Source organism: Castor canadensis, chromosome 11, assembly GCF_047511655.1.
Source record: "Castor canadensis chromosome 11, mCasCan1.hap1v2, whole genome shotgun sequence".
Classification (NCBI taxonomy): Eukaryota; Metazoa; Chordata; class Mammalia; order Rodentia; family Castoridae; genus Castor; species Castor canadensis.
This window is the reverse complement of record NC_133396.1, coordinates 67,557,452-67,582,344: the sequence shown is the minus strand read 5'-3', so window position 1 is coordinate 67,582,344 and position 24,893 is coordinate 67,557,452. Positions and strand designations below refer to the sequence as shown.

Sequence of the window (24,893 nt, the reverse complement as noted above, 5' to 3'; positions counted from 1 at the left end):
TGATACCTCCAAAAATTTTACTTCTGTACCCACTTTTCGGATGCAACTAGATGGAAACACTAATGTCTTTTATGATTTCTTCTCTTACATTGATATAACAATTTTAGGATTAAAAGGAATTAGTACATACACTCCAATAGCTCCAATTTCCCTATTTTTCCACTTGTGCTTTTCCTGGGCCCCAAATTACCTCAATTTCATCCCATACTTACCTCTGCCAGTCAAACCTTCCCTAACTTACCTTCTGAAATGAATGCAGTAGGTGTTGCAGAGTGTGTTGGATAGAGACCATAAGAACTAAGAAAGTTCACATTTTAATGCTTTGTCTTTAAAAAGAGTGCATGTCCATTTTGCATCCATCCTATAATTTATTCAGGGATGTTTTAAATTGCTGACTTTCAAGCTAAATGAAAATAAAGACCCTTTGTTTTTGTTCTCCTGTGTCACCCATGTGTGGACACTTCCTAACGATTTACTGAATAAATAAACAAGTGATGCTCCAGGCTTGCAGGCTGGTTTCAAGTCTGTTGTGAGTGTCCTCCTACTGGGGCTGAGGCTGAGAGAACAGCTCCTGTCAGGACCTGGCCCTTTCATGTTGGGTGTGACACACCACTCAGGTTCCATTTGCTAGGCAAATCACGGACAAGCCCGACCATGGAATGTGGAAGTTTACAGGGCAGGGAGTGAGGATACCTGAACAAACATGCAGTCCCCAGCACACTGTATGAATATAAGTTGGGCACATTCTAGAAGCTTCCTCTGGAAGATGGCAATAGTCTGAAGGAGGGTCTCAGAAACCAAGTTACAGTTACTACAGCTTTAGTATTAACTGCACGCTTCCTCAGACGTCCTATGTAGGTCATTTTGTCATTGTTGATGCTGCTTTCAATAAACTCAAAAACATTTTCAATGAATTAAATGAGCTCAGCTTTAAAGAAAAAAAGGAAAACCTGACTAAATGAATCCTTGTGAAATGCAAATATTGTCCTCTACAGCATGTGTCTGGAAATCCTTTGTCTCTGTAACTCAGAGCATACCCTGTCTTATTTGCAAACAGCACAATACAATTCAACTGAAGGGAAAGGGAGCAATTGATAGATTTTAGAAAGAATCCCCAGCTACTGCGCAGACATACTTCTAATTCAGGTTGGTTCTAGAAGGCCCTCATTTTTAGTCTGCTTCCCAAGTATTTTTATGAGCCAGTCTGTTCCTTTTTGCAAAAGACACTTAGTGTTCATGCCAAGCACTAGTCTTGTCCCAGATAAATGTAAAGCACTAAATATATATGTACTGTTCTGACATATTTGCCATGAGGAGCGATGGCAGGAGAGGAAGGGCATGCATAGAAAGGCAACATCTGCTGCAGACTGCGCTGCCAAATTCTTGGCAAAAAGTGTTGGCTGGTGGAGAGCATCTTTCAGGGCTGCTTCCTACACCGGAACGGCTTCCGGTCCATCTTTCTGGAATGTGGAGAGAAAATGCAGCTCACCACTCCAGGCAGGACAATTGGAAAAATATTTTTATAAAAATCAGATGAGTATAGCAAATTGTTATTAGGCAAATTTCCTAGTGACAGCAGGATTTTTAATGTGCTTCAAATAGCTCGGCAATAGTGGCATTTACTTAGAAAACAACTGGAGTTTAGTTTTCCCCAAATTCCTTCCCGGTCTTGGAAATGATTTTGCAGTGACAGGTAAGGATAGAGAACACAGTATTTGGGGTACAGTGTTGGCTGCAGAAAAGTAGTCATAAAATAGGACCCCAGTTTCTGCCTTCCTGTGTGAACACTCCAGGAAAAAGAAGCAAGAGCTGAAGATCCTGCCCACACCAAGGTGACAGGCAAGAAGACAGAACCTATTTTAAAACAGGTAAGTAACCAAGAGTAACTGAGGCAGGCGATAGCTTACAGTAACAACACATCAAAACTAAGGAAGTAGAAAAAATCAAGAGTGGCTGTGTATGGTAGATGACACATGCAAATGTGTGAGGAAAATGAGAGATGAGGAAGGTGTGTCACAGGAGGCTTGAAGGTGTGGCATGCAGATAAAAGTGTGTAGTGGAAGGACAGAAGTGTCACTTATGGGAGGACAGAGTACTGTGGCAAAATATCTAAGTGACTAGATGTACTGTGTATCACTTTTATACTCAGATCCTCAAGACTAATTAAGCTCTTTGATCTTCAATCTCTTTATCTATAAAATAGAATAAGCCCATCAGCCCTGTCACCAGCAGTTGTCATCAATAGCACACAGTATACAAATGCTCTTCTTGACATTCCCTCCATTTCTTGGAGTGCTAGGCTCCTTGAGAAGGGCACAGTCATGTTCATTGCTCCACCTTGGCTGCTTGGCACAGTGCCCAGCACAACACAAGAGTTCAATGACTGTGGGTAAACTGTGCTAGCAGAAGTAACTCCATTGTAAGTGAAATGGTTTCTTCTCCCCTTCCACCATTCCCTGCAAAAATCTTACTCATGATGGTGCAGTTTAAACCTCCCTTCCTTGAATGGAATTAATGTCAACAAACTCCTTATAATGTGTTACTTTATATGTAAAAGGCAGAAAAGAAGCAATCAATAAAACAATAACACTGCTGACCATTGGTCGTTGTACCCTGCTCAGTGTTGCCTTATTGCTGACATGAGCAGTGATTTTTAATTATTTCTGTTTATATTCCATTCTCTACAGCTATTGTCTTCTCTCACCACCTCCTTAGTTTCATTTACTTTTAACTCTCACCCCCTCAACCAGACTTCTGACCTTCACTGATCTACTGATAATATCATGGGTATCCTCTAAATGTTAAGCACAGTTGTTCTTATTAGCCATCAATCTGCCTGAGGTCTCCACAGCACAGTTCTCTTCTCACATTTTTCTGGGTGAACTGATCTCATGCCATGACTTGAACGGCCTGACTGATACTCAGATTAGCCAGCCCATTGTTTGCCCTGACATGCAGGTGTAATTTCTAGTTGTGTCAAGAACATTTCATCCAGCCACTTCAGCATTCACAAGTGTAACTCAGGTTTATGCACCTTACTTTTCTCCTGCTCCAGAACTTATTCTGAATTTCTTTTCTCCCTTATGGAACTTTAAACCTACTAAAATGTCAAGTCCTCTACTTTTTAATCTGATAAATGTCTCTCCAAGTGGGTTCCCTCTCTCAGGCCCACTGCCATTGCCTTGGTTTAAAGACCATGATTCTTTAACTGTTTATCAAAAGCTCTAGAAGAAGTATTTGGTTTCATTATACTTGTACTGCAGTTCAGACACTTCTTTGTTGATCTCTCCCACCAAGAGGAATAAAAACCTCACTGGACAAAAGGTATCTCAGTATTTTAAATTAAGTATTAATGTGAGGCAAATTTCTTCAAATTAGAACTTGGAAAATGCAATAAAAACAGCAACAACAAAAAGTGCATGTTACAGTTTACATAAACCTATTCTTAGACTATCACAGCAGAGACAGGCTAATAGTTAGCCTAACCAACTTCCTTGTCCTGGGATTATAGTTAGGCTGCATTTCCAGCTTTCCTGGTAGGTGGCTGGGGCCCTGTGCCTAAGCTTCAACCAAAGGAATGTAAACAGAGTGAGCCCCCCACCCCCACATACCTAAGCTTAACCAATGAGAACTTTCCATGCAGGACCCTCTGTGTTTTCACCTGTCAAATTTTGGTTTAATGAACATGAGCATTTTGGATGCCATGTTGGAGATGATAAAACAAGACAGAAGGCCCCTGAATCACCAAAGAAAAGGTATTTGGTTTTGTCACACATTTTAAACTTCAATTGAGAAAAAAATTTGTACTATATAAACTCACGGACATTTTGAATGTTACCTATTTTTACAGCTGGAATTACTCTAACACATAATTGCAAACTTCAATTGTCGTTGACAACATTAAGTCATTCATTTGGGGTATCAAAAGTCTCAAACATATTAAAGAAAGTTTTTAAAGTCTCACTCCAGAGGAAAACATCAACATTAACAATATTGTGCTAATAACTGAATTATTGCTATTACCAAATAATACTATCCCTAAGCACCTTTCTTTATACTTTTATCAAAGGGAAGCTTCTTGTTTTCTAAATTATCCCAAGTATTATGCATCCTATTTATTAACAATCACAAATACCTTGTAACGGTTTGCTCTGCACTGATTAAGTCACTGCTTTCACATCTTCTTAACTGTAGACAAAGTGAAAAGAACAATGGCAGATGGGAACACGAAAGGCTTTCTAGTTCATCTTCATACTTTTGAATCAGTAGGTCTTAAACTCTTGGAAATTTTACAAAGCAGAAAGTCTAGCATCCCATATGGAATGCTAATTGCTTTCTTTTTAATACATTTATTCTTAGACCCATCTGCATCTTTTCAAGTAGATTGATGATTAGCTGACAAAATGTTTCATCTTGCCTATTGGAGCCAATGAATAGCAGTGGGCCTTTGACAAATGACTTTAACTGCCCCACACGTCAGAACGAGGTGTGTGCCTCTACAAGCAATTGTCTTTTTTCCATTCTTTCCCCCATTTTAATGAGCAGATCTGACATTCTTCAATGTTCTTGGGTTAGAGAAAACGGGATTTCTCTAGTCTTAAGCAGCAAAAATAGCTGTAAAGATGGGAGGAGTAAGGAGGAAAAAAATTAAAATCAGATTAAAACAGATTTGGATCCCATACATACTTCTCTAGAGCTAAAATGGTAGAAGCTTCATTCTCGAAAATTTCTAGAAACTTCCACATAGACTTTTGTGCAAGTTCTTTTCCACCTCATTGTCTCCACTTTAAGCAGACATACTAAAATCTAACAGACGGTTAGGGAAGAGTGGGGTGCCACCAAAGCCTCTCCAAGAAACAACTATTTTAGACTCTTTGATACAGTAAGCATTTAAAATAAATGAGAACGCACTTCGCTAAAATCTGGTAGATGACAAATGAAAGCCAAAATCACTCCTATTTTGCCTACGACTGCCTTGGCTTATAAACCAATCATAGTCTCACAGTTTTGCTCTCTATGGGGAAATATTTATTCCCTGGCTAGAAAATATCTCATCTTCTCTTCCAATGTTTATTCTAAAACAAAAACTAGCTTACTGAGCACAGAGTTACCAGGGAACAGTGTTTGGGAAAAGGGATGGATGCATCAGCCTGATACAGAACTCCTTAAACTAGTCAACCAGGCAAGCCTCTTATCTGTGCAAAATGTGAGGTTCTCTTTAAAATTCAGCATGATGCATAGCCTCAGTTAGCTCAGCTCTTAACCACAGGGTATTTATTCATTCAATGTTATATTTAACCTAAGCAGCTGCTTCCATGAACCAAAGCTCCCTAAGTCTACATTTTCCTGGTACTGTGTAATCTCACACCATAGTTTTATGCTGGAAAAGAAAACCTTTGTATAGTAGACTTTTCATTGTCTTAACTGTGTCATTAGAAGAAGTAGCAGTAGAGGAAGAGGAACAGGAGGGGATGACCTATTTACTGCATGTAATACTGGAGTTAGGCAACGTAATAAAGGATGGACTTGTTTGGGCAAATGGTTTCAGAGGTTTCATCCATGGTCACTTGGCCCTGTTGCTTTTGGCTTGTGCTGTCACAGTACATCATGGTGGGGAAGAAGCCTGTTCACCTCATGAAAGCTGGAGAAGCAAAGAGAGACAGAGGAGGGCCCAGGGCCTCCTTATTCCCTTTGAAGATGTACTTTCTACCTCCCTCTCACCCTGTGACCTCCCTCCCTCCTACTAGGCTCCACCACTACCTCCCAGTACCACCACAGGCTGGAGTCCAAGCTCAATTCAAGATCCAAACTATGATAGTGATAATAATTTATGCTGGCACAACAGGTGGAGGAATGCCTAATAACAATGAAGGAAAAGACAGAGTTGTTCATCTAGTCAGGGGCGATGGTCATGCTTTTCCATAAATCCCAGACAAAGGTTCTTAGCTCTGTGTCAGGCAGAGGCCCCCACTCTCTGAGGATGGCAGGGGTACTGCAAAGATAAAGGACATTTCATAGTCCCATCAAGCCTCACCATGCCATGGTTCTGTGAACAGTAAGCTCCAATTCAGAGATGAGTGGCCATGAAAAAGCCATCTGATGAGAAATCAGATGTCACAAATCATATTAAAATGAAAGAAAAATTTGATCTTGAAAAAGTTCAAATAAGTCTCCAAGCCAAACAGAATTTCCTTGGATGCTGATCCAACTTTAAATTCTGCCAAAAACCACTTAACTTCAGCTTGGCAGTAAACTTTTGCATTTACCTCAGCAGTGAGAACTAAAGCTTTCCAGAAATAATTTAACCCACAGAAAAGCAAATCAACAGCCTACGTTTAACCACAGGGGCTGCGAACAACAATGGAAGTCTTCACACGGCCCTCCACACAGCCCAGGATATCAGCAACAACCCAGGAAAATGCCATGAAGTGTTTTAACTGGCTTTCTAGCTGATTACCATTTTACAAATTCTTCTCATGAGTACATTCCCAATGGTGTCTAAATCACTGTTTCCTTCCTACAATCAAGTTTAATCACTACTTCTGCTTATTTAAGTCACCACGAGGATTTGACCATAAAATAAAAGGAGAAATGTGAATTAATGGATTAAAATATTCATTGACCCCATTCTTCCTCCAAATAATATTTATATATGCAGTAATCCACCAAGTTAAAATATTTGTGATAGGAATGTAATTTTCCTCCCAGGATAAAGCCAGAACTCCTCTTCAGTAATTTTTCTAGCCAACTCACCCCACAACCCCCCCTCACAAAGACACCCCTAGCTACACTATAGGAAGCAATTTCTATGCCTCAGTTCAGGCTGCCCTTTGCCACTTTAGAATCAATAAAATCAGTAAGTCTTTCAGGGCCCAGAAATCCAGAAACAACTCTGGAATCAGGCAGTTCCCTAGTCTCCTGCCATCAGGACTAGCACATGGCATCCTCAGTGTTTTAGTCTGCTTGGGCTGCTCTAACAAAATGCACAAACTGTGTGTCTTAAACAACAGAAATTTATTTCTCACAGTTCTGGCCTGAGACATCCAAGATCAAAGTGCCAGCCAATTCAGTTCCTAGGTGACATCTTCCCTGCTTGCAAAAGGCTGCCTCCTCCATTTGTCCTCTTGCAGTAGAAAAAGACTTCTGGTCTCTTTTGCCCTCATCATGGAGGCTCCACCCTGATAACATCATACAAAAAGCTCTTTGCTCTTGTATAGGGAGCAGGAAAAATTTGCTCTTGTATAGGGAGTAGGGAGCAGGAAATATTTCTCCCCCCTCCTACTTCTCCATCTTTATCATGTTAATAGTAAAATAAATCCTTGCTAAAACTTAAGAAAAAAAATAAAAAGATCTACCTCTGAATATCACACTTGGATAAGAGTTTCAATATATGCATTTGGTGGCAGACACAAATATTCAAGTCCGCAACATCCAGAAATGACTACAGATCACCAATGTACTTGTCATACACAACCCATCTCCCACCCTGCCCAAAGGGCTGGCTGGTCTCTGTGAATAAGCTATCTGTCCCTTCCTACAGTAATGTCCCTATCCTAAACTGCCCAGGATCCAAAGCCCTGACACCCTCCTGCTGGCTGACCCTAGTTGGGGCTAATTTGCTGGCTGGGATTCTCAGTTTGATGCTGGGTTCCCCCATCACTGTGCTCTTACCAGTCATTGGATCTTGATGAACTCTGCAATGGTTGGACCCAGAGGCATCACGCACCCTCGCCTGTCCCACATATATCCAGAGGGAATCCCTGAAGTTGCGTCCCAGCATTCATTTCTCATGTTCTGCCTCAGAAGGCAGTAAGAAGTCTTGAGCTTAGCAACTGCTGTGGCCCTGTCTTCCTTGTGTTCCCTCAAGCTGACCACAAGCTTCACATCCAAACCCTGAGTCATTCTAACTCTGAAGGAATACTTTAAAATACCATGAAATACCCATGACATACATTATACATTGAAACCATTTTGTAGATGTGATTTAGTAGCATTAAAAACATCCACAATGTTGTACAACCATCACCACCACCCAGAACTCCTTTCATCCTGCAAAACTGTAACCCTGACTGCATTGAAGAAAAACTCCCACTGGGCATGAAGCTCTGTTGTAGAGCGATTGCTTAACATGCAAAGACCCTGTACTTACAAGAAAATACAGTTTGGTTTTTTCCAAATCCACATCTCCTCTTTTCCCCAAAGAAACACAGTTAGATTTAAAATAAGGTTGGGTCAACCCATACACTTTAAATAATGTAGATACTTATTTAAGGGTTTGTATAAATATGATCTCTTTTAAAAGAGAAAGGAGACCTTCTTGGATAATCCTTCCCAAGGAATTAAGTTGAGAAGTGACTCACCTCCACATGGCAATTAAACCTTTCATCCATCTACTGCAACCAAACTTTTCCTATTTCACTCTCTCTTAGATCTCTACAATGAGAGCTGTTGCATGCATGGCACCTGCTCATGGTACACCTGGTCCTGCTACAGTTCTCATTCATGACTTATTTAACACTTACTTAAGAGGAAACAAATGCAAGAGAAAGAGTAACATTTATAAACTCTGTCATCTGACTGACAGATAGCTTTAACTCTGTCAACATGGTTACAGAAATTTAAGTCCATATAACTGAAATGTCAAGCGCATGTCTCCAAGGTAATGTTTCTCCCTTCATCTGTGTTGCCTCTAGTTCCAATGGTTCTAGAATACCAGATGTCTCAAGTATTCCTTTTTTTTTTTCACTCTGTGCCAATGAAAATTAGACCATCAAGTCACAACTGTGTTAGAAGATCATGAAGATAGGAGAGTCGCCAAGTCAGCAGGGCCAGAAAAGCTGTCTGCATCACTGGTTACTTAGATACTGGAAGCATTTACCTATCCTAATTCTACCCTTGGAGGAAAGTCAGTGATGCCCAGGACTCTAAGAAACCTCCTGTTGTATTCTCCTATGAGCTAAAATGAAGTAATCTGTTGTTTTCCAGCAACACAGAAAGGGCATGCTGGAACTGAAAGGGGCAGTTCATGGAGTGACAAAAGGAAAGTGATGAAACTACATGCTCTAATTAGTACTGTGTTGTGACTAACACTGCCATTGGGGTACTTTACAGCACAACATTTTTGTTTTATTTTATGCTTTTCACCTATAATATATACTCTGAGGACTCCAGAGTCTAGTGAGCAAGACAGGAGGAAGGAAATGGAAAATCATGAATGGGAAATTCTAACATAACCAAGGATAAATATTACAAGGAAGCTATTCATCTTAATGAAAATCCAAAGGAGGAAACTTTCTTATTCTAGACAAGGTGGAAGCTGCTAATGTAGGGGAGTCCTCCTGAGTCTAGGGACCACATCATAACTTAGGATGGCTGTTCACTCACACCCGTGCTCTGTGCTCATAAATTGAGGAATATCTTTAGAAAATTGTCATCTAAAGCTGAAGCTAAAGACCCTGATGGAGTTTTGCGCTGTTGTCCACAGCATGAAGGATGAAGTTCAATCATAAAGGCACAAATGAAATGATCCTTTTTTTTTCCAAGACACACCAGAGGAAGACTGCCCTGCAGAGCCTGGCAGGTTGCTGAGGGTTTGCGGTCACTAGGGTAACATCATAGCAAAAGAGGGAACAGGGTCCACAAAGGCCAACCTCCTGGGCATTTTTGACCATTGTTCCCAATTAAATTTGAAGTGCAAGAAACCCAAATGGAAAACCATAGGGGAAAAGCCACAGGAAAAGAAAGAATTCAGAGACAAAAAGGCAGACTTTAGGGGGAAGATATGGCCATGTAAAATCAGAGTGAGTGAGAGTTAAAATTTTCAGATGGAAAACTGCACTCTAAGTGCTGCCAACTTGACATGGTGCCTGTCTCTCCCCATGTCAAAACTTCTGTGGCAGATGGCAAGGAACAAAGTGACCCAAAAATGTCAATTCTTTTTCTTATGATAAAGAGAAACTATCAAAATACACAAAACAGTGGAGCAAAAAGCAAGTCCCTTATTCTGCAAAAATGGAGAAACACACACTGGTCCCCTGAAGCTCTGAATGTCCCACAGAAAATGACTTCTGCTCAACAGAGCAGCTTAAAGAACAATTTTCCCCAATTTGTTCAGTTGGTTTGTTTGGAGGAAGACGTAACATGGAATTGCAAAGATGCATAAATATGTGGAGAAAAGTAGTTTGTATCTCTCACCCTTACAAGATTCCTCTTTCCAGAAGCAACATCTTTCCAGAGTTCTGTGTGTTCCTGGAAGTTATATTTAATGGTAGCAGAGCGATCTGTACACACTGTGTTGCTCTCCCTTTTAATACAAGCAGTGTAATCTGTTTGCATTGTTGTTTATTGATTACTGTTGTGTACCTTACTTTCTTCCACTGAAGATTTTGAGGGTATTGTTCCCTCACTTATGTTGAATGAAAATTCATTCTACAAATATATATTGAACACCCACCATTCATGAGACACTGATCCAGGCACTTGGCACAGCAGTGAAAAGAATAATGTCTTTGTTTTGAAAGAGCTTTTATTTGGTAAAGGAAATAATAGAACAAATCAATGTCTGGCAAATAGATCTAGGTGTTATTTAAAACACAAAAGCAGCATATGGAGACAGAGTAGTAACGGTTGTGATAGGGTGGAGGCTTTATGTGAGGACATTTTAGTAGTGACCTCAAGAGCAGATCGTGTGAATATCAGAGGGATATCTGTTCAGACAGAAGGAAGAACATATGCAAAGGTCCTGAGACAGGTGTGCAATTATTACAAGAGAAAAGGTGATAGGAAATCAGGTCAGAGAATGAGGAGTAGAGATTATGTAAACCTGTGTTTTGTGATCAAACATTCAGAGTTCATGCTGAGTGAGATGAAAAACCACTGGCACATCTACAGTGAAGGAGAGTCATAGTAGATGTACATCTCAGGATGCTTATTCTGCCTGCTATGCTGAGAAGACACAGACAGCAGGGCTAGAAGCAAGGAAGCCATGAGTAGACTACTGCACAGTCCAGGTGAAGGGTTATGCTGGCATAGACCAGAGTGTAGCAATGGGATGGTAGATCCAGATTCTTCTGGAGATGTTGGTGGGCTGCATGTGGACAGTGGAAATGAGGAAGACCTGATATCTGATGTGAACTACATTGAAGATGGGCTTCCATTTACCTAAAAGGGAAGAGCAGACTGAGAAAGGAGAATGAGGACAGCATAGGTTCAGCCATGGTAGGTTCGACATGCCTACAGACATGCAGGTGGGACTGTCACAGAGATACAAATAGAGGTACTGGAGAGACTGGGGAAGGGTACTGATGTAAGTGTTGTTAGCATAGATTGCATTCTGAGACACGTATCTATTAAAAATATGGAACACAGTCTACTTTCCTTTTTCCTTTTCAGCATCTTCACATGAGGGACTCTTAAAATTGCCAAGTGAAGATAGTCACTTTGAGAAAAGTCTAGACACCCAGTACATTTGGCCCTTATTATTTATGGTTTCCATACCTACAAATTCTTCTGCTTGCTAAAAACTATTTGGAACTCTGAAATCCATACTCACAGGGCTTTTGGGGTTATTCACAGTCATGTGCTGAGTCCCTGGCACTGGTTTCCAGCTGAGATCAAAGAAGATGACACTGTCCTGTTTCAACTCTCAGATTAGAAGGAATTAACTTTCTTGGGATCTAACTGGTGCCACATTTTTTGTTTTGCATTTTTGAGCTTTCTCTTGGTGATTTTGATGTTTAAGCTGCCCCAGGGTAGTGTGGCAGTGTTGGCCAGTGTTCTTTTTTTTTTTTTTTTTTACATAAATTAACCCATTTTATTGTAAACTAGGGATGTCTCAAATGGTAGATCTTCTACTGGTCTTTTAATTCCTTCAGTCTTCTGATGGGAGACTTGACTGTGACTGCTGAAGTGGTGGTGTAAGTCCAGGCACCACCAGCCACCATTTTCATGCAGGAACCGCAATGCCAGATTCCCACAGCCCATCTCTTCATCTTGGTTTTGCCACAGAAGGAGCAGATGCACTTGGCGTGCTGGCTGATTTCAATTTTCTTCACCATTTTCCGGAAGGAGGCACCATAGCAAGTCCTGTATTTACCAGCGATCCCGACCTTCTTGGTGTGTTTGGCCATGTTGCTGCGATGGAGGGCTGAGCTAGAAAGGCGGCCAGTGTTCTTAAAGGCGGAAATCTGTGATGTGTCTTATAGAGAAAATGCATGTGTGAGCTTCATTCAGGCATGAGACAGAGGGCCATTGGCTGTGAGTTCAGTTTCAGTGGATCAAGAATATTTATACATATGGTGTCTTTAAACAGAAACACACATAAAATAAGGTTATGTGTTGGTGGATTGAAGAACATGCTATGTGCAGAGGCTTGCAGGAAGCTGACCCTACATTTCCCAAAGTAGTAGTGGGTCAGGATTCACTAATCAGCATTTCTTTTTTAAGAAATAAGACTTTATTTATTTGTTTGCTGGCACTGGAGTTTGAACTCAGGGCCTCATGCTTGCTAAACAGGTGCTCTTACCACTTAAGCCACTTCTCCAGCCCTACTAATCAGCATTTCTGGTCATATTATAGAACGCTACTGCTGCAAATAATGAGATTCAACTTGTTTGCTTTTAGTTGTTTTCTACCCTTGACAAGGGAAGCATAAGATTGAAGTCATCTCAAGAAATCATCCACTACCACTCTGTCCTGGAAAACTATTTGGAAAGGTGCAGCTGTGTCCTATTTTTAAGAAGTAAGAGAGAAGGAAAGAACACTCCATTCACAAGTACAATGATTTGCACACAGTGGACCCTCAAAAAATGTTTTTGCCTGACAACTCTTGAAACGTATTAGAGCACCTGGTAGCTTTCCACCAGAAAAGTATCCTTATATCTTATTAATATCCCCAATGGTTAAAGTTCCACCTTCTCTTTTTGCTCATGCCTGCAGACATGCAGGTGTAATGTAAACTTCTCAGTAATTACAACAATCCTTCTCACACTCAACACATATTCCATCGCTCTGTGCTTTTCCATTCTCTAAGCAAAATTGTCCTGTTTGCTTTAAATTTTTTCCTCAGGTCTTGTTTTCCATCCATTAACTATCCGAATGGCTCTCACTCTGCTTTAAAACACAGACAATCATGCCCATTATTTTGCTGTGTTAAAAAATCCATTCATAATTGTAATTTCCATCTTGATGCTTCCAGAACCCAGGTTCTGGTCATAAATGTTTAACTGGTAAGATCATTTCATAGCAAGAGCTCCATTAGCAACTGTTTTAATATGTAATTATTCTTCTGATTCTTCTACTTAAAGATTCACTTTTTAAAAATAAAAAAATCCTTATAATGAAACTATGTTAATTATTAAACACAATAGCTAAAGTGCAGACAGAAAAAGCTTTAACCCAAAAGAAAACCAAGAAAATAGAATAAGACTGAAGACAATCAGCCTATAAATGCAAGCCAATTATAAAAAGATTTGATGCTTATTGATCTTAGTTTTTAGAATAGGCCCATTTTTGGGGGAGCTCAAGTGTCATTTATTTTAATTCCTGATTAGCAATGCATCTTGTTGTTGTCTTAATGTTCAACTTTTGAGAAGAAAAATGTTTCATAATTTGGATCATGTGGTGATTGCATCATTGCTACCTACCACCACATGGCCGAATATTTCTATTACAGTCACTAACTGTTCTAAGAAACTTTCTAAAACTGAATCTAGGGATTTAAAAAAAACAAAGAAAAGAAGCCTCCTCAGATTATGAGGTCAAACCGTCGTTTGGTTACACAAAACAAGGCAGAATGGGGAGTCTAGGCACTAATCCCCGAGTCCTGAAAGTTGAATCCCTTTGTCAGAAGTCATGTGGGGCCTGAAATTAGCTACTTGACCTACTGGGATCTAAGCATCCTCATGAAGAAGTAGCAGATGTAAGATCTCTACTGCTTCAAAATTCTTTTCGGGGCACAGATCAGTTGTGGCATAAGTCACACACATGGTTAAATGTAAATTAATTGGATAGTTATGGCATTATATTTGTAGCCACATTCATGCCTCTCCATAGTACCTATCAATTGACCAGCAAGGCCACATTCCATGGCTGGAGATAAATTTGAGTCTTGCCTCGAACAAGACATTGTGTCATTTTTCCAATGATTTCAAACCATCATTACAACATGGACTTGCCAATGCTTCCTTAGAGCCAGGGCACCCAGTTCAATTCCGATACACTACAATGAGTTCAAACCCCAGCAAGTGAAAGACAAAGTCCTGCTACTCTAGCACTATCTTGACAGAGTTATTGCAAACCCCACAGAATAAGGGCACAACCCACAAAACTGTAGCTACCAGCCTGAAATGAGGTCCTCTGACAACCTGTGCTTCTGCCCAGTTCAACACCCATCACCGACTCCCGTGACTTCCCTCCCCCAGCCTTCAATATTCTCTAGAATGACTCAGACAAGTCAGGAAAGCAGTATACTTACAATTACAGTTTTATTGTAAAGGATGTGACTCAGGAATAGCCAAATAGAAGAGATATGCAGGACAAGGGGTGAAGGATGGGTGCAAGCTCCCAGGCCTCTCCTGAACCACAACCCTCCCAGCACATCCATGTGCTCACTAACTGTGAGCTCCCTCAGCTTCCTTGGTCACAGTGGCTGATGGAGGTTCAGTATATACATATAAATAAATGGCCGTGGGTGACTGAACTCCATTCCTAGCCCCATTCTTCTTCCCAGGGAACCAGGTGCGCATGGGGGTGGTGAAGGGTGGAGACTGACAAATCCTAGCTTTGTAATATAATGTTTAGTCTTTCTGGTGAACAGTCACATCCTAACACTATGTAGGCTGATTTGAGTCACCTCTTTAGCATGAACTCCATAAACTCAGATGACACTCCTACCACTCAGGAAATCTCAAGATCCATAGAATCTTGTCCCAGGAACCAGGAACGAAGACCAAACATTTATTTGCTTTATGCTGAACGATGGAGCAGAGTTCCATAGCTTTGTGGTCAGTCCACAGGCCTGAGAACAAATAATGACTTAGGGCATCCTCATACATGGTGAAATCTTCCCCATTCCCCTCTCAGAGTTGTCAAAGAAGGATGCTCGGGACAATCATTTTGTATGGTCTTCCCTGTGGACAGAATCTGCAGCAGTTAAAATTTTAGGACCATGGCACAAATTTCTTGCCAAGGAAGTGGCTCAGAAAATTGATGCTATGATTCACTCACCTTTGTCATTTTTCCTCCTATCTCCATTCTGTAAGCGTTTAGTTTACAAACATCTATGTAAGGACTCACCATGTATCAGCTTCACAAATATTCTAAATGCTTCACAAACATTAAGTCATTCAATTCTCATTTCACCCTTTGAAGTTACAATGTTTATGAAGAAATTGGTGCAAAGAGAAGCTAGTTAACTTGTACAAGGTCACACACTAAGTGAATGGCATTGCTGAGATTCAAGTCTGGGGTCCACACTGTCTCTGTGCTGCTGAACAAGCTCTGGACACGTTAAGCCATAAGTGGTGCTATCATGGTGGAGCATTACCTCTTTCATTCATTTTAAAATTGCACTTTTGGGGAATGGGGTAAGAGAGAGAATAATGGAGGTAATGAATCACTGGGTTATAAAACATGTATATATGGAAATTCTCAATGAAACCCTCTGTGTAACTATCACATACTGACAAATATTTTTCAAAAAAAGAAGAAAATGTTCTTCTTTTTCCTCCTCCAATTTCTTGGCACTTTGGGGGATTTAAGTTATCCTTTATTCCATTAGTTTGGCAAATAGTAAAGAGGTGCAAGCATTTGGAGAACTCATAGATATCTTTGGATATAACTAACAAGGAATTTTACGCAGATTCTATAACAGATACTTAGAAACTGCTTTTCCTAAAAACACTGATTCTTCACTTGAGCTTGCAAGTGTCCAGTGAGTAAATAAAAGCAGGATAAAAACTTCACATCTCTGCCTCCATTTTGTATCTGTCTCCTTTGCTCTGAACTATTCCTTCCTATAGTCACTTTGGATTCCAGCGGTGACAGGATTGATGATACTAATCTTTAGGATAAGAAGCAGAGACTTCCCCTAAGCAACAATAATAACAGCTTCACCAGAATTCCTTATAGAACCAGAACTGAGATAATGATCCCATCAGACCACTGCCCTGACCAAGATCATCAGCTCCCTCTTTTGTCTTCCTTTTCTATTAAACTTCAAAGTTACTATGAGACCCTTGGAGATGGACTAGAGGTCATCAAACCCTTTTATTTGTTTTCTCAATGTAGCAGCACTGAATAAATCTCCTTTCTCTGCCCTTCACCACTACTCATCTCTTTAACAGGCATTTGGGATGGGTTGCTTGAGCCTAGTCTGTTTGGACTCTCAGAGTCAGGGATTTTGCTCTAAATTCTGTTCCAAATTCTCCTCTAAATGTACTAGGTCTATGATGACCCTCTGAGGGCCATCTTCAGCTGGGGTAGGGGTTATAGTATTCATGGTTTTTAGGCATTTGTCAGAGTAGGCCAAGAAAGTGTGCTTTGAATAGTGTACTTGGGAAAGGTGTGTGTGTGTGTGTGTGTGTGTGTGTATGATTGTTCCCAGGTGGAAGACAACAGGTATATTATTCTTTACCTTTGTGCTGATGTTGTCTGTTCTTAGCTACTCCTAACATGTTCTTAGCTTCACTCTGTGAAGTGGGAGTTGGCCAAGTGAGCTCCATTCCCAGACATGACTGATTGAGTCAGGATCCACAACATGCAATGGATGGGTGTTCATTCTGATGCTCATTCCTAGGAATCTGGGAGGGTGGTGCAGACACCCCAGTCACTGAAGTCTTGTTACCACAGGGTAGTGTCCAGTGAGAAACAGTCTTATGTACTGATATATTAATGAGTAAGTAAGCTGTAAGCAGGAGCTTTCAGAAACAAATAGGAGAATGGAGTAGACACTGTGAAGCAGAGGTGTTATGAGAGAGGGAGAGGAGAGGAGAGAGAAAGAGAGAGAGAGAGAGAGAGAGAGAGAGAGAGAGAGAGAGAGAGAGAGAGAGAGAGAGAGAGACCTGATTAGTGGAAGCCTCTTCACATCAGATTCAGTACCATAGGACTCATGGCAGTGCCTTCTGCTAAGGGCTTTAAGATGCCCTGGTTGCTCATAATAATATTTTCTTTAACTTAGGTCAGCTTGAGTACATTTCTGTGCCTTGGATTTTTAAAAATCCAAGAATAAGTTTTGAACTTGTCATATACGTAAATTTATTATTTCAATGAAAAGACAAAGTCCTAATGTGGCCACATGTTGAATAATATTAAGAAATAAAGAATTACCTCTCTCAACATTTCACTTCCTTCACAAGAGGTCATTCAAACTTTACTGAAATCCCTTAGAGGCCTTTATTCAATGATATTTACCTTTGATCACTAATGGCGGCAAAAGGAACAGAAATGAATATGAAGTCATTTGGGGCCACTAAGCACAAACATCTCTGCCTTTGTGATCTTCATAAAACTCAAGGGCACTTTCCCAAATCCACACATTTTGCTTAATCTAAATGATAGTATTCAGCTAATCAGAGCAACATGACCTTTGGAACTTTTTTTGACTTTTCTGGAAATTTCTTATCATTTATGGAAACCATGAGAACTGGTTCAGAAGGTGCACCTGGGTATGGTCCCAGGTTTCTGTGATTTTTCTACATCCTTCTTTTATTGGGATGTGTTCTTCCTATTTAGGAATAAAGTCTAATACTTCATTCAAAGTCAGTTTATAGCCAGCTGCCCCTCTGTGACATTGATCCCTTTCTCACCTTGCTAATTTCCTTCATTGCACTTATCTCCAGATGTAAAATTCTGGTTTATTTATTCCCATGCTTATTATTTATGTCCCTTATGAGGACTTAAGTAAAAGGGAGTAACTTTATTTTCCTTGATCACACCATATCTTCATTATCTGGCATGGAGCCTAAAACCTAGTAGGAATTTGATAAAAATTAGGGTAACTCACTGCTCTAACAAACAGAACAAAATGCAGAATGGCTCAAATAGAAACAAAGATTATTTTTTGCTCATGTAGAGTTCAAGGCAGGTGTATGTGGAGGAAGGGGCTTTGCTCAACAGGGTCATTCAGAGACTGAAGCTGATGATGAATTTGCCATCAACATGTGGCTTCCATGGAACCCTGACCTGTAGCATTCATCCAGAAGAAGAGGAAATCCATGAGACACATGGATGCATGGGAAGTGCTTGTCTCAGGCCTGGAAACAATCCACATCCAACTGGCCCCATCTGATGTTAATGACTGACAGGCCAAGTTGCTCTGGGCTTGTAGTGAGGCAGCATATCCAATGGTAGTACATGGCAGTGCAAAGTCCTCACTTCTTGGTGATGTAAAGAAGAGAAAGACAAAGGGCTGGTCTCGCTATACCATTCAAGGGATGCCTCCAATGACCAGAAGACTTCAAACTCAGATCTACCTCTTAAAGGTTCTATCACCTACCAACAGTGCCAAGTTATGGTTAAAAAATGAGCATTATTTGCATGAGGCTAATTCTACTGTAAACCTGATCAGGTATAGACTAACAGCCATTTACAGAAGTCTATACATTTGACCTGCTAGAAGGGCCAACAGAACCAAAGGAAGAATCAAACCAAATAAGGGAGGCTGTGCTTCAAGGTGGTCCAGCTTCAAAATCTCAGAGATTTCAGCTACAGGGCATCTGAGATGCAAACTCGCTGGACTTACATATGTTTCCCTTCCTCAATTTCCCAGCCCTCATCTCAACCCCCAGAATAAAGACAGTTCACACACTAAACAGGGAATACTATGCTCTTGCAAAAACAATACCTCACTACTTCCTCTCTCTCTCCCTGCCTCCTCTCACTGTTTTGTTCACCACTCTACTTAACACTTTTGAAAATTAGGTCATTTATTCCCTTGATATTGTTTGAGTAAAATACTACAAGAACTGTTTTGGCAACTGCTGAAATATGTATGCTCAATCAGCATTATTGCAAAAAAAAATATTTTGAAGGGAAATTGGGAAAACATCAGTGTACACTAAAATGATGGTGGAAACTTCTATTTATTGGCATGGAAAGATAGCCATGATAAATTATGTGAAAAAAATCATAATGTTCTTTTCTTATACTTTCAAAAATAGTTAGTATGAATGTACTGCTCTAATCATCAAGATTGACAGGGAACATGGTTTCTATGCATGGGAGTTCACAGTCTATTAATCAAATAATAGTATCAATAATTCTATCATTTGAAAGTGATAAGCAAAATGAAGAATACACACGCAGTCTTTGCTAATGGCATTAGGCTGAGGAAACCTGCTAGGCTAAGAAACAACCCACTGCCATTAGCAAAAATTGTGTGTGTGTGTGTGTGTGTGTGCACATATATGTGTGCATGTGTGCATTTTGTTTGTGGGTGTGAATGCGTGTGCATGTGTGCGTGTGCCTGTGTGTGTGTGCATGCAAGTATGTTTTGCGTGTGCACACGTATGTGCTTTGTGTGTTGGGGTGGTGTATATATTATGTATGTGTAGTTATGGAATAAAAAAAGCTAGAAACCAAGAGTTATCAGCCCTAAATGAACTCACTTTTCTTCTTTTTCTTTTCAACACACTATGAATCATCTATAATTGCCATGTGTCTCTTTGGTAATCAGAAAAACCCCCAACTTTTTAAAAAGTTCACTTAGTTTACTCAGTTTACATTATTCAGTTCTGTCAGCTATATATCAGTTCTTTTCCATCTATCCATAAGGTAAAGCAGGAATTCAAATGTCCTGGCAGGCACTCTGGCACACCCTGTAATCCCAGTTCTAGAGAGGGTGAGTTCCAGGCTGGCCTCAGCTACATACCCAGATCCTATCTCAAAACACCAAAAACCAAACCAAAACAATAAATCAAAAAAGAAAAGAAAGAAAAAGAAAAAAGAAAGTATCAGAATAGACAACTTTGAGAGAATAGGAGTTGAGCAGATGCCCTTTTCTCAGGGGACATGGTTGGCCATCCAACGTAGGGGACCCACCTTGCACTGGGAGCTGACAGTCATACATGGCCACTCTTCATAACTTGTCCTCTGCCAAAGCTGAAGCATCAATTGTATTTCCATATGAAAATCCTCAAAAGGCTAAGAAATTATTTCTGAGTCCTTACAAAGATATACAGAAATGAACTTATGACATATTTTAGTCTTTGCTATTTATAATTTATCTCTGCTATTTACAACTGCCTCCAAAACTTTAATAGCTCAGTCTTGAGCTTTAGTATATAAGGCAAGAGGAAAGGATCTGCCTGCCAATTCTACTGACAGTTCAGAGATCCTATGATGGAACCCCAGAACTCTTCCCCACTGAGGGCACAAAGTGTTGCACAGCCTCAGACTCTGGAAAACTTAAAGGATGTCCCATCCAAAAGCATTCCAAGGGCTTACTCTCGACATCATGATTCCTTGCAAAAATTGTTTATGTGCTTCTGTGAAAGACAGACACATACTCATTGACATGAGGAGCATTATTTAAATAAAGGGTAAAACTGAGAGGATAATTCTAATACACCCCCCAAATTCCACTGTCAGTAGTGTAGTGAGCACACTCCTCATGTCTATCCATTCATAGATAGCAGTTTATATGCCATTTCATATAAGTGGGACCATTTGCTTCTTTTTTAAAACAAAAATGAAGAAGGGTATGTAAAGTTTAAAATAAGCAGAGATCAATTTAGGGGCTACAAATCAGGATCATGAGTCACCACATGATGGCTTCAGGGAGCCAGTGATGCTCTATTCTCTGAGTTGCATGCTCTTCATGAGATTGTGCTAGTTTTGCAAAAGTATGAGTTGTACATTTGTGATTTATACACTTTTCATTTTTATGCTATCAATTTTTTTATTTAAAAAGCCTTTGTTAAGTAAATCAACAGTCTAAAGAAATGAAGAAGGAAAGGGAGAAGAAACATATATAATCTTAAAACCAGTGAAATCAATTTGTATGTGGCATTTAATTTTCAGTACCTTAAAAAGCAATCTGTTCTTTGTTCATTCACTTGCACAAAAATTTTACAGGCAATTCTTCTAAGTCCTAGATTGGATAAATGGCTATTCATTTTTCTTTAATGATATTAAACTTAAGTTATAAACACAGTTTTGCAAAGTATTTCCATGACAAATGAACAAAAATTAGGAAAGCCTTAGGTATAGAAATATAATGCAATAGAATTTGTCCACGCTTTCACAGCATACTTAAGCTGAATGGCCCTCAGTTTTCTATGAACTGATTAACCAGTCACAGAATCCATCTGAAACATTAAAACCATGTAAAAAAGCAAAAATTGCTAAAAAGTGAGATTTAAGTAAATACAAGGGCAATCCCTCAATTTTTTTCTGTCAGAGATTTTATCATCTCTTAAAATATTTATGTTTTATAAAACAAAAATAAACACAGTAATGAAATAAATGAGGGAATTAATCCAAGTACTTTTATAACACAAACTATGAATACAAATGTAGCAAACTGCAGAGTTAAGACCCCAAATTTCTCCAGATAGATATGTTTTCCCTTCCAAAATAGGGTCACATCAAGAGGGATGACTCTGGGTAGTGGGTTTCATTTCAGAGCCAACAAACAGAAGTCCAGAGCAAAGTCCTTAGGGGTCAAGGATGTAACCTGGGAGATTTAATAAAGTGTTTAAACAAGAAATTGGAAGGGAAGGGAAAGTTGAGTGTACTACAAGCTCAATCTGAGTACCTAAGGAATTTTATGCTATTGTTGTGTTCACATTTTAGGAAGGAATCTGGTGCTACAGTCAAGGTTTGCAGCATGAACCCATCCCTTGGAATCTTCTCAGCATCTCTCCAGAGACTTCATCCATCTATGCTGCACAGCTAATTCATTTCTTTATTCTAGGTCTTGTATATATCATGCTGATTTTGCAATCAACATTAGGCATATTCATCAACTACTTCAATGGCATTCTCTCAACACCACATGTATAGTTGCTCTTCTGTCTTACCACCTAATGGAGCCAGTGTAGTGCACATGGTGGATCACCAATTTCCATGAAGCTTCCCCATAGGATGAAAACATGAACCGAACTCTTATTTGCATATTTTCTTTTTTGTACTTTCTTTCACCCATCATGAGTAGGTCTTTCTCAAAAGACCACAGAAAAATAAACAGAGACACTCATCCACATTATATTGTTGACAGGTATGATTTATAATTTTTAATACACTTGACATCATCTATAAAAAGTAACTCAGAGCTAATCATCATATTCAACTCCATTTTTGCCAACAGATAGCTTATCCATCCTATTAATAAAATTACTCATATCATGTGCATCTGCATTCATTTGAAGGGAATGGAGGATGGTCTTCTATATGCACTCATTCTTCTTTGCATCTTCCCATTTATCTCACCAATGTGGCTGCAAGTTATGTTTCAGAATAGTACTGAAGTCATTAATAATTTCTACACATCACCTTCATACTTCTATAACTGTGGATATATGAGTGTATAGGTGCAGAGTCACCTCCTCTGAGCCTCTGGATCCACCTACATTCAGGAACATAATCAAAAGTTCATATCTTGAGCAAATAACGTCTCCTCAGAACATTCTGCATTGTCACTCACTTCAAAACACCTTATTGAATTTTGTGGAAATGAAATGTCTTTTGCATTGTCAGGTGTGTTAGAGAGAAAGAGACAGAGACAGATAGAAATATGTATGTGTAATAACATATACGAGATGAACCCTATGACTTGTCACCCACAGTTCAATATATAAAATAATATTGTGTATATAAGACATGATATAGCTATATGACATAGGTATACCCTCAGATTTTTTCTCTCTTAACTTATGCCTTTATTTATTATTCTATAACACATAAAACCTATTATATATAAGGCACAACTATTATCTGAATGTTTTTTCCCCAAAATTCTTACATTGAACCCAAACCCTCAATGTGATAGTGCTAGAAGGTGGGGCATATGGGAGGCAAGGAGATCCTGAGAGACCTGCCATCATGAATGGGATTAGTGCTTTCATAAAGGATCACAGAGCTGGCTAGCCTCCTCTACTCTGTGAGGACACAGCTAAAAGTTCTCGTGTACGAAGCAGAGGGAGACCTCACTAGACACTAACTGTATTGGAGCTTGGACTCTCTGACTCTAAAAGCATAAGAAATAAACCTGTATGGTTTATAAGCTACCCAGTGTAAGGTATTTTATTGGAACAACTTGAACAGACAAAGACGGGCCCCCTCAGTCCCTTTTCTCATTTTTCCTACTTCAAATGCCAGCCTTTGATTTTCTTTTTTACATTTCACTTCCTATCAGTGCCCAGTGAAGGTGAATTTTTCCTTTACATCATCTTCTGATTTGATTTCTTTTTCATTTTCTCTCCATGATTTTATTTAAACCCTTATCATTTTGTATGGAGATAATTTCAAAAGCTTCCTTCTAATTTATTTCCCTGACATGGTCTCTAGCTGAATTAAACATCCTATGTTATCCAAACATTTCAATGAAACTCTCACAGTCATCTAATGGAGGTAAGAATAATATTTCCCATTTTTCTGATAAAGCTATTAGAGCTTTAGAAAAAAAAACCACTGTTCAAATCACACGACTAATAAGGGGATAACACAGAAAATTAACCTTGTGTGAGCAAACTTAAGCCCTGTTTCTGACACATTAGACTCTCTCAGTTAGACAGTTACTTAAGGGAGATGTTTCAGATGGAACACAAGGCATGAATCTTGGTTGTGTGAACTATGGATTGGATGCACTTTACCTTCCAAGGGTTCATGTGTTGGAAGTTTAGCTCTCAATATGGTGATGTTAGGAAGTGGGGTGGAGGTTCTTAGGTTATTGAAAACTCTCAGAAGGTATTAAGGTAGTTCTCATAGGACCCCTGACTTAGTTATCACAAGAATGAGTCTGACCCAGAAGAGCTCTTGGGTTTCTTGTCTGGCCATGTGTTCTCTCACTCTTGCATGTGCTTCTGCCACCCAACATGGGTCCTCACCAGGGCAAGCTGATGCCACTGTCATGCCTTTGAGCCTCCAAGACTATGAGCTAAACAAACCCCCTTTCCTTACAAAGTTAGCTTTGCCTCAGGTATTTTGTTATTGCAACAAAATCAGATGAATACAAAATGCAAATGACAAGAAACTAAAACAGGTGACATTGGGAAGGAAGAGCAAAGGAAGAAAAACAGCAAGCACCAGTTGAGGATGGGTCACTGAAGGTTTCTGCAACTTACTGCCAAGTTCTCATCAAGGCCTGGTTCCTCTCTCCTTAACTTAGAAGACAGTATGATGAAGTGTTTCAAAGAGTAGGGGTCCTGTCCCCCAGCCAGTCTGCATTTGCTCCTGTGGTACCCACCCCTTATTAGTTGCTGCTTTATGTCCTTCAGAAAGCACTTCTGTATGCTCTACCTCGATATAAAAGGGATAATTTTAAAGTCTCTACCTAAAAGCAAGGATGAGGAATGCTAAAGTGTTTAAATCATATAGCATGCAGCCTAATATCTGTAAAATATTATTTCAGAACATCCACATACTTCCTTGCTTTGAAATAACTCAAAGTTGTTTGTAATCATGTAGGATACACTTAATTGTTTGCATTTCCTTTACACTAATAAATAAAACAAAAACATAAGCAGAGGCCAGAGCCCTGGCTGCACTGGCTTATTTGGAAGGAATACCCAGCAAGCCTGACATATTTCTGGTTTTAATGAGGTCAAGGAGAATGTTTTACACAGAGACAATCTTTCCTCTTGGAAGTGAGAAATCTCCTCATATTTGCATGAGAACTGACTGGTTTCCTTTCATCCTGGAAGGGACTCAATGAAAATCTAATCTACAGATTCCCT

At 39.6% G+C, this 24,893-nt stretch overlaps 2 protein-coding genes across 6 annotated transcripts in view; both read right to left on the bottom strand.

The window, feature by feature from the left end:
- Nucleotides 1–24,893, bottom strand: part of Pld5 (phospholipase D family member 5) — a 404,115-nt gene that overhangs the window by 313,043 nt on the left and 66,179 nt on the right. The window lies entirely within an intron of this gene.
- On the bottom strand, nt 11,774–12,163 carry LOC109676291 (large ribosomal subunit protein eL43-like). Its single transcript, XM_020152752.2, has one exon. The coding sequence runs from the start codon at nt 12,126–12,128 to the stop codon at nt 11,850–11,852; it is 279 nt and encodes a 92-aa protein (XP_020008341.2). The 5' UTR covers nt 12,129–12,163; the 3' UTR covers nt 11,774–11,849.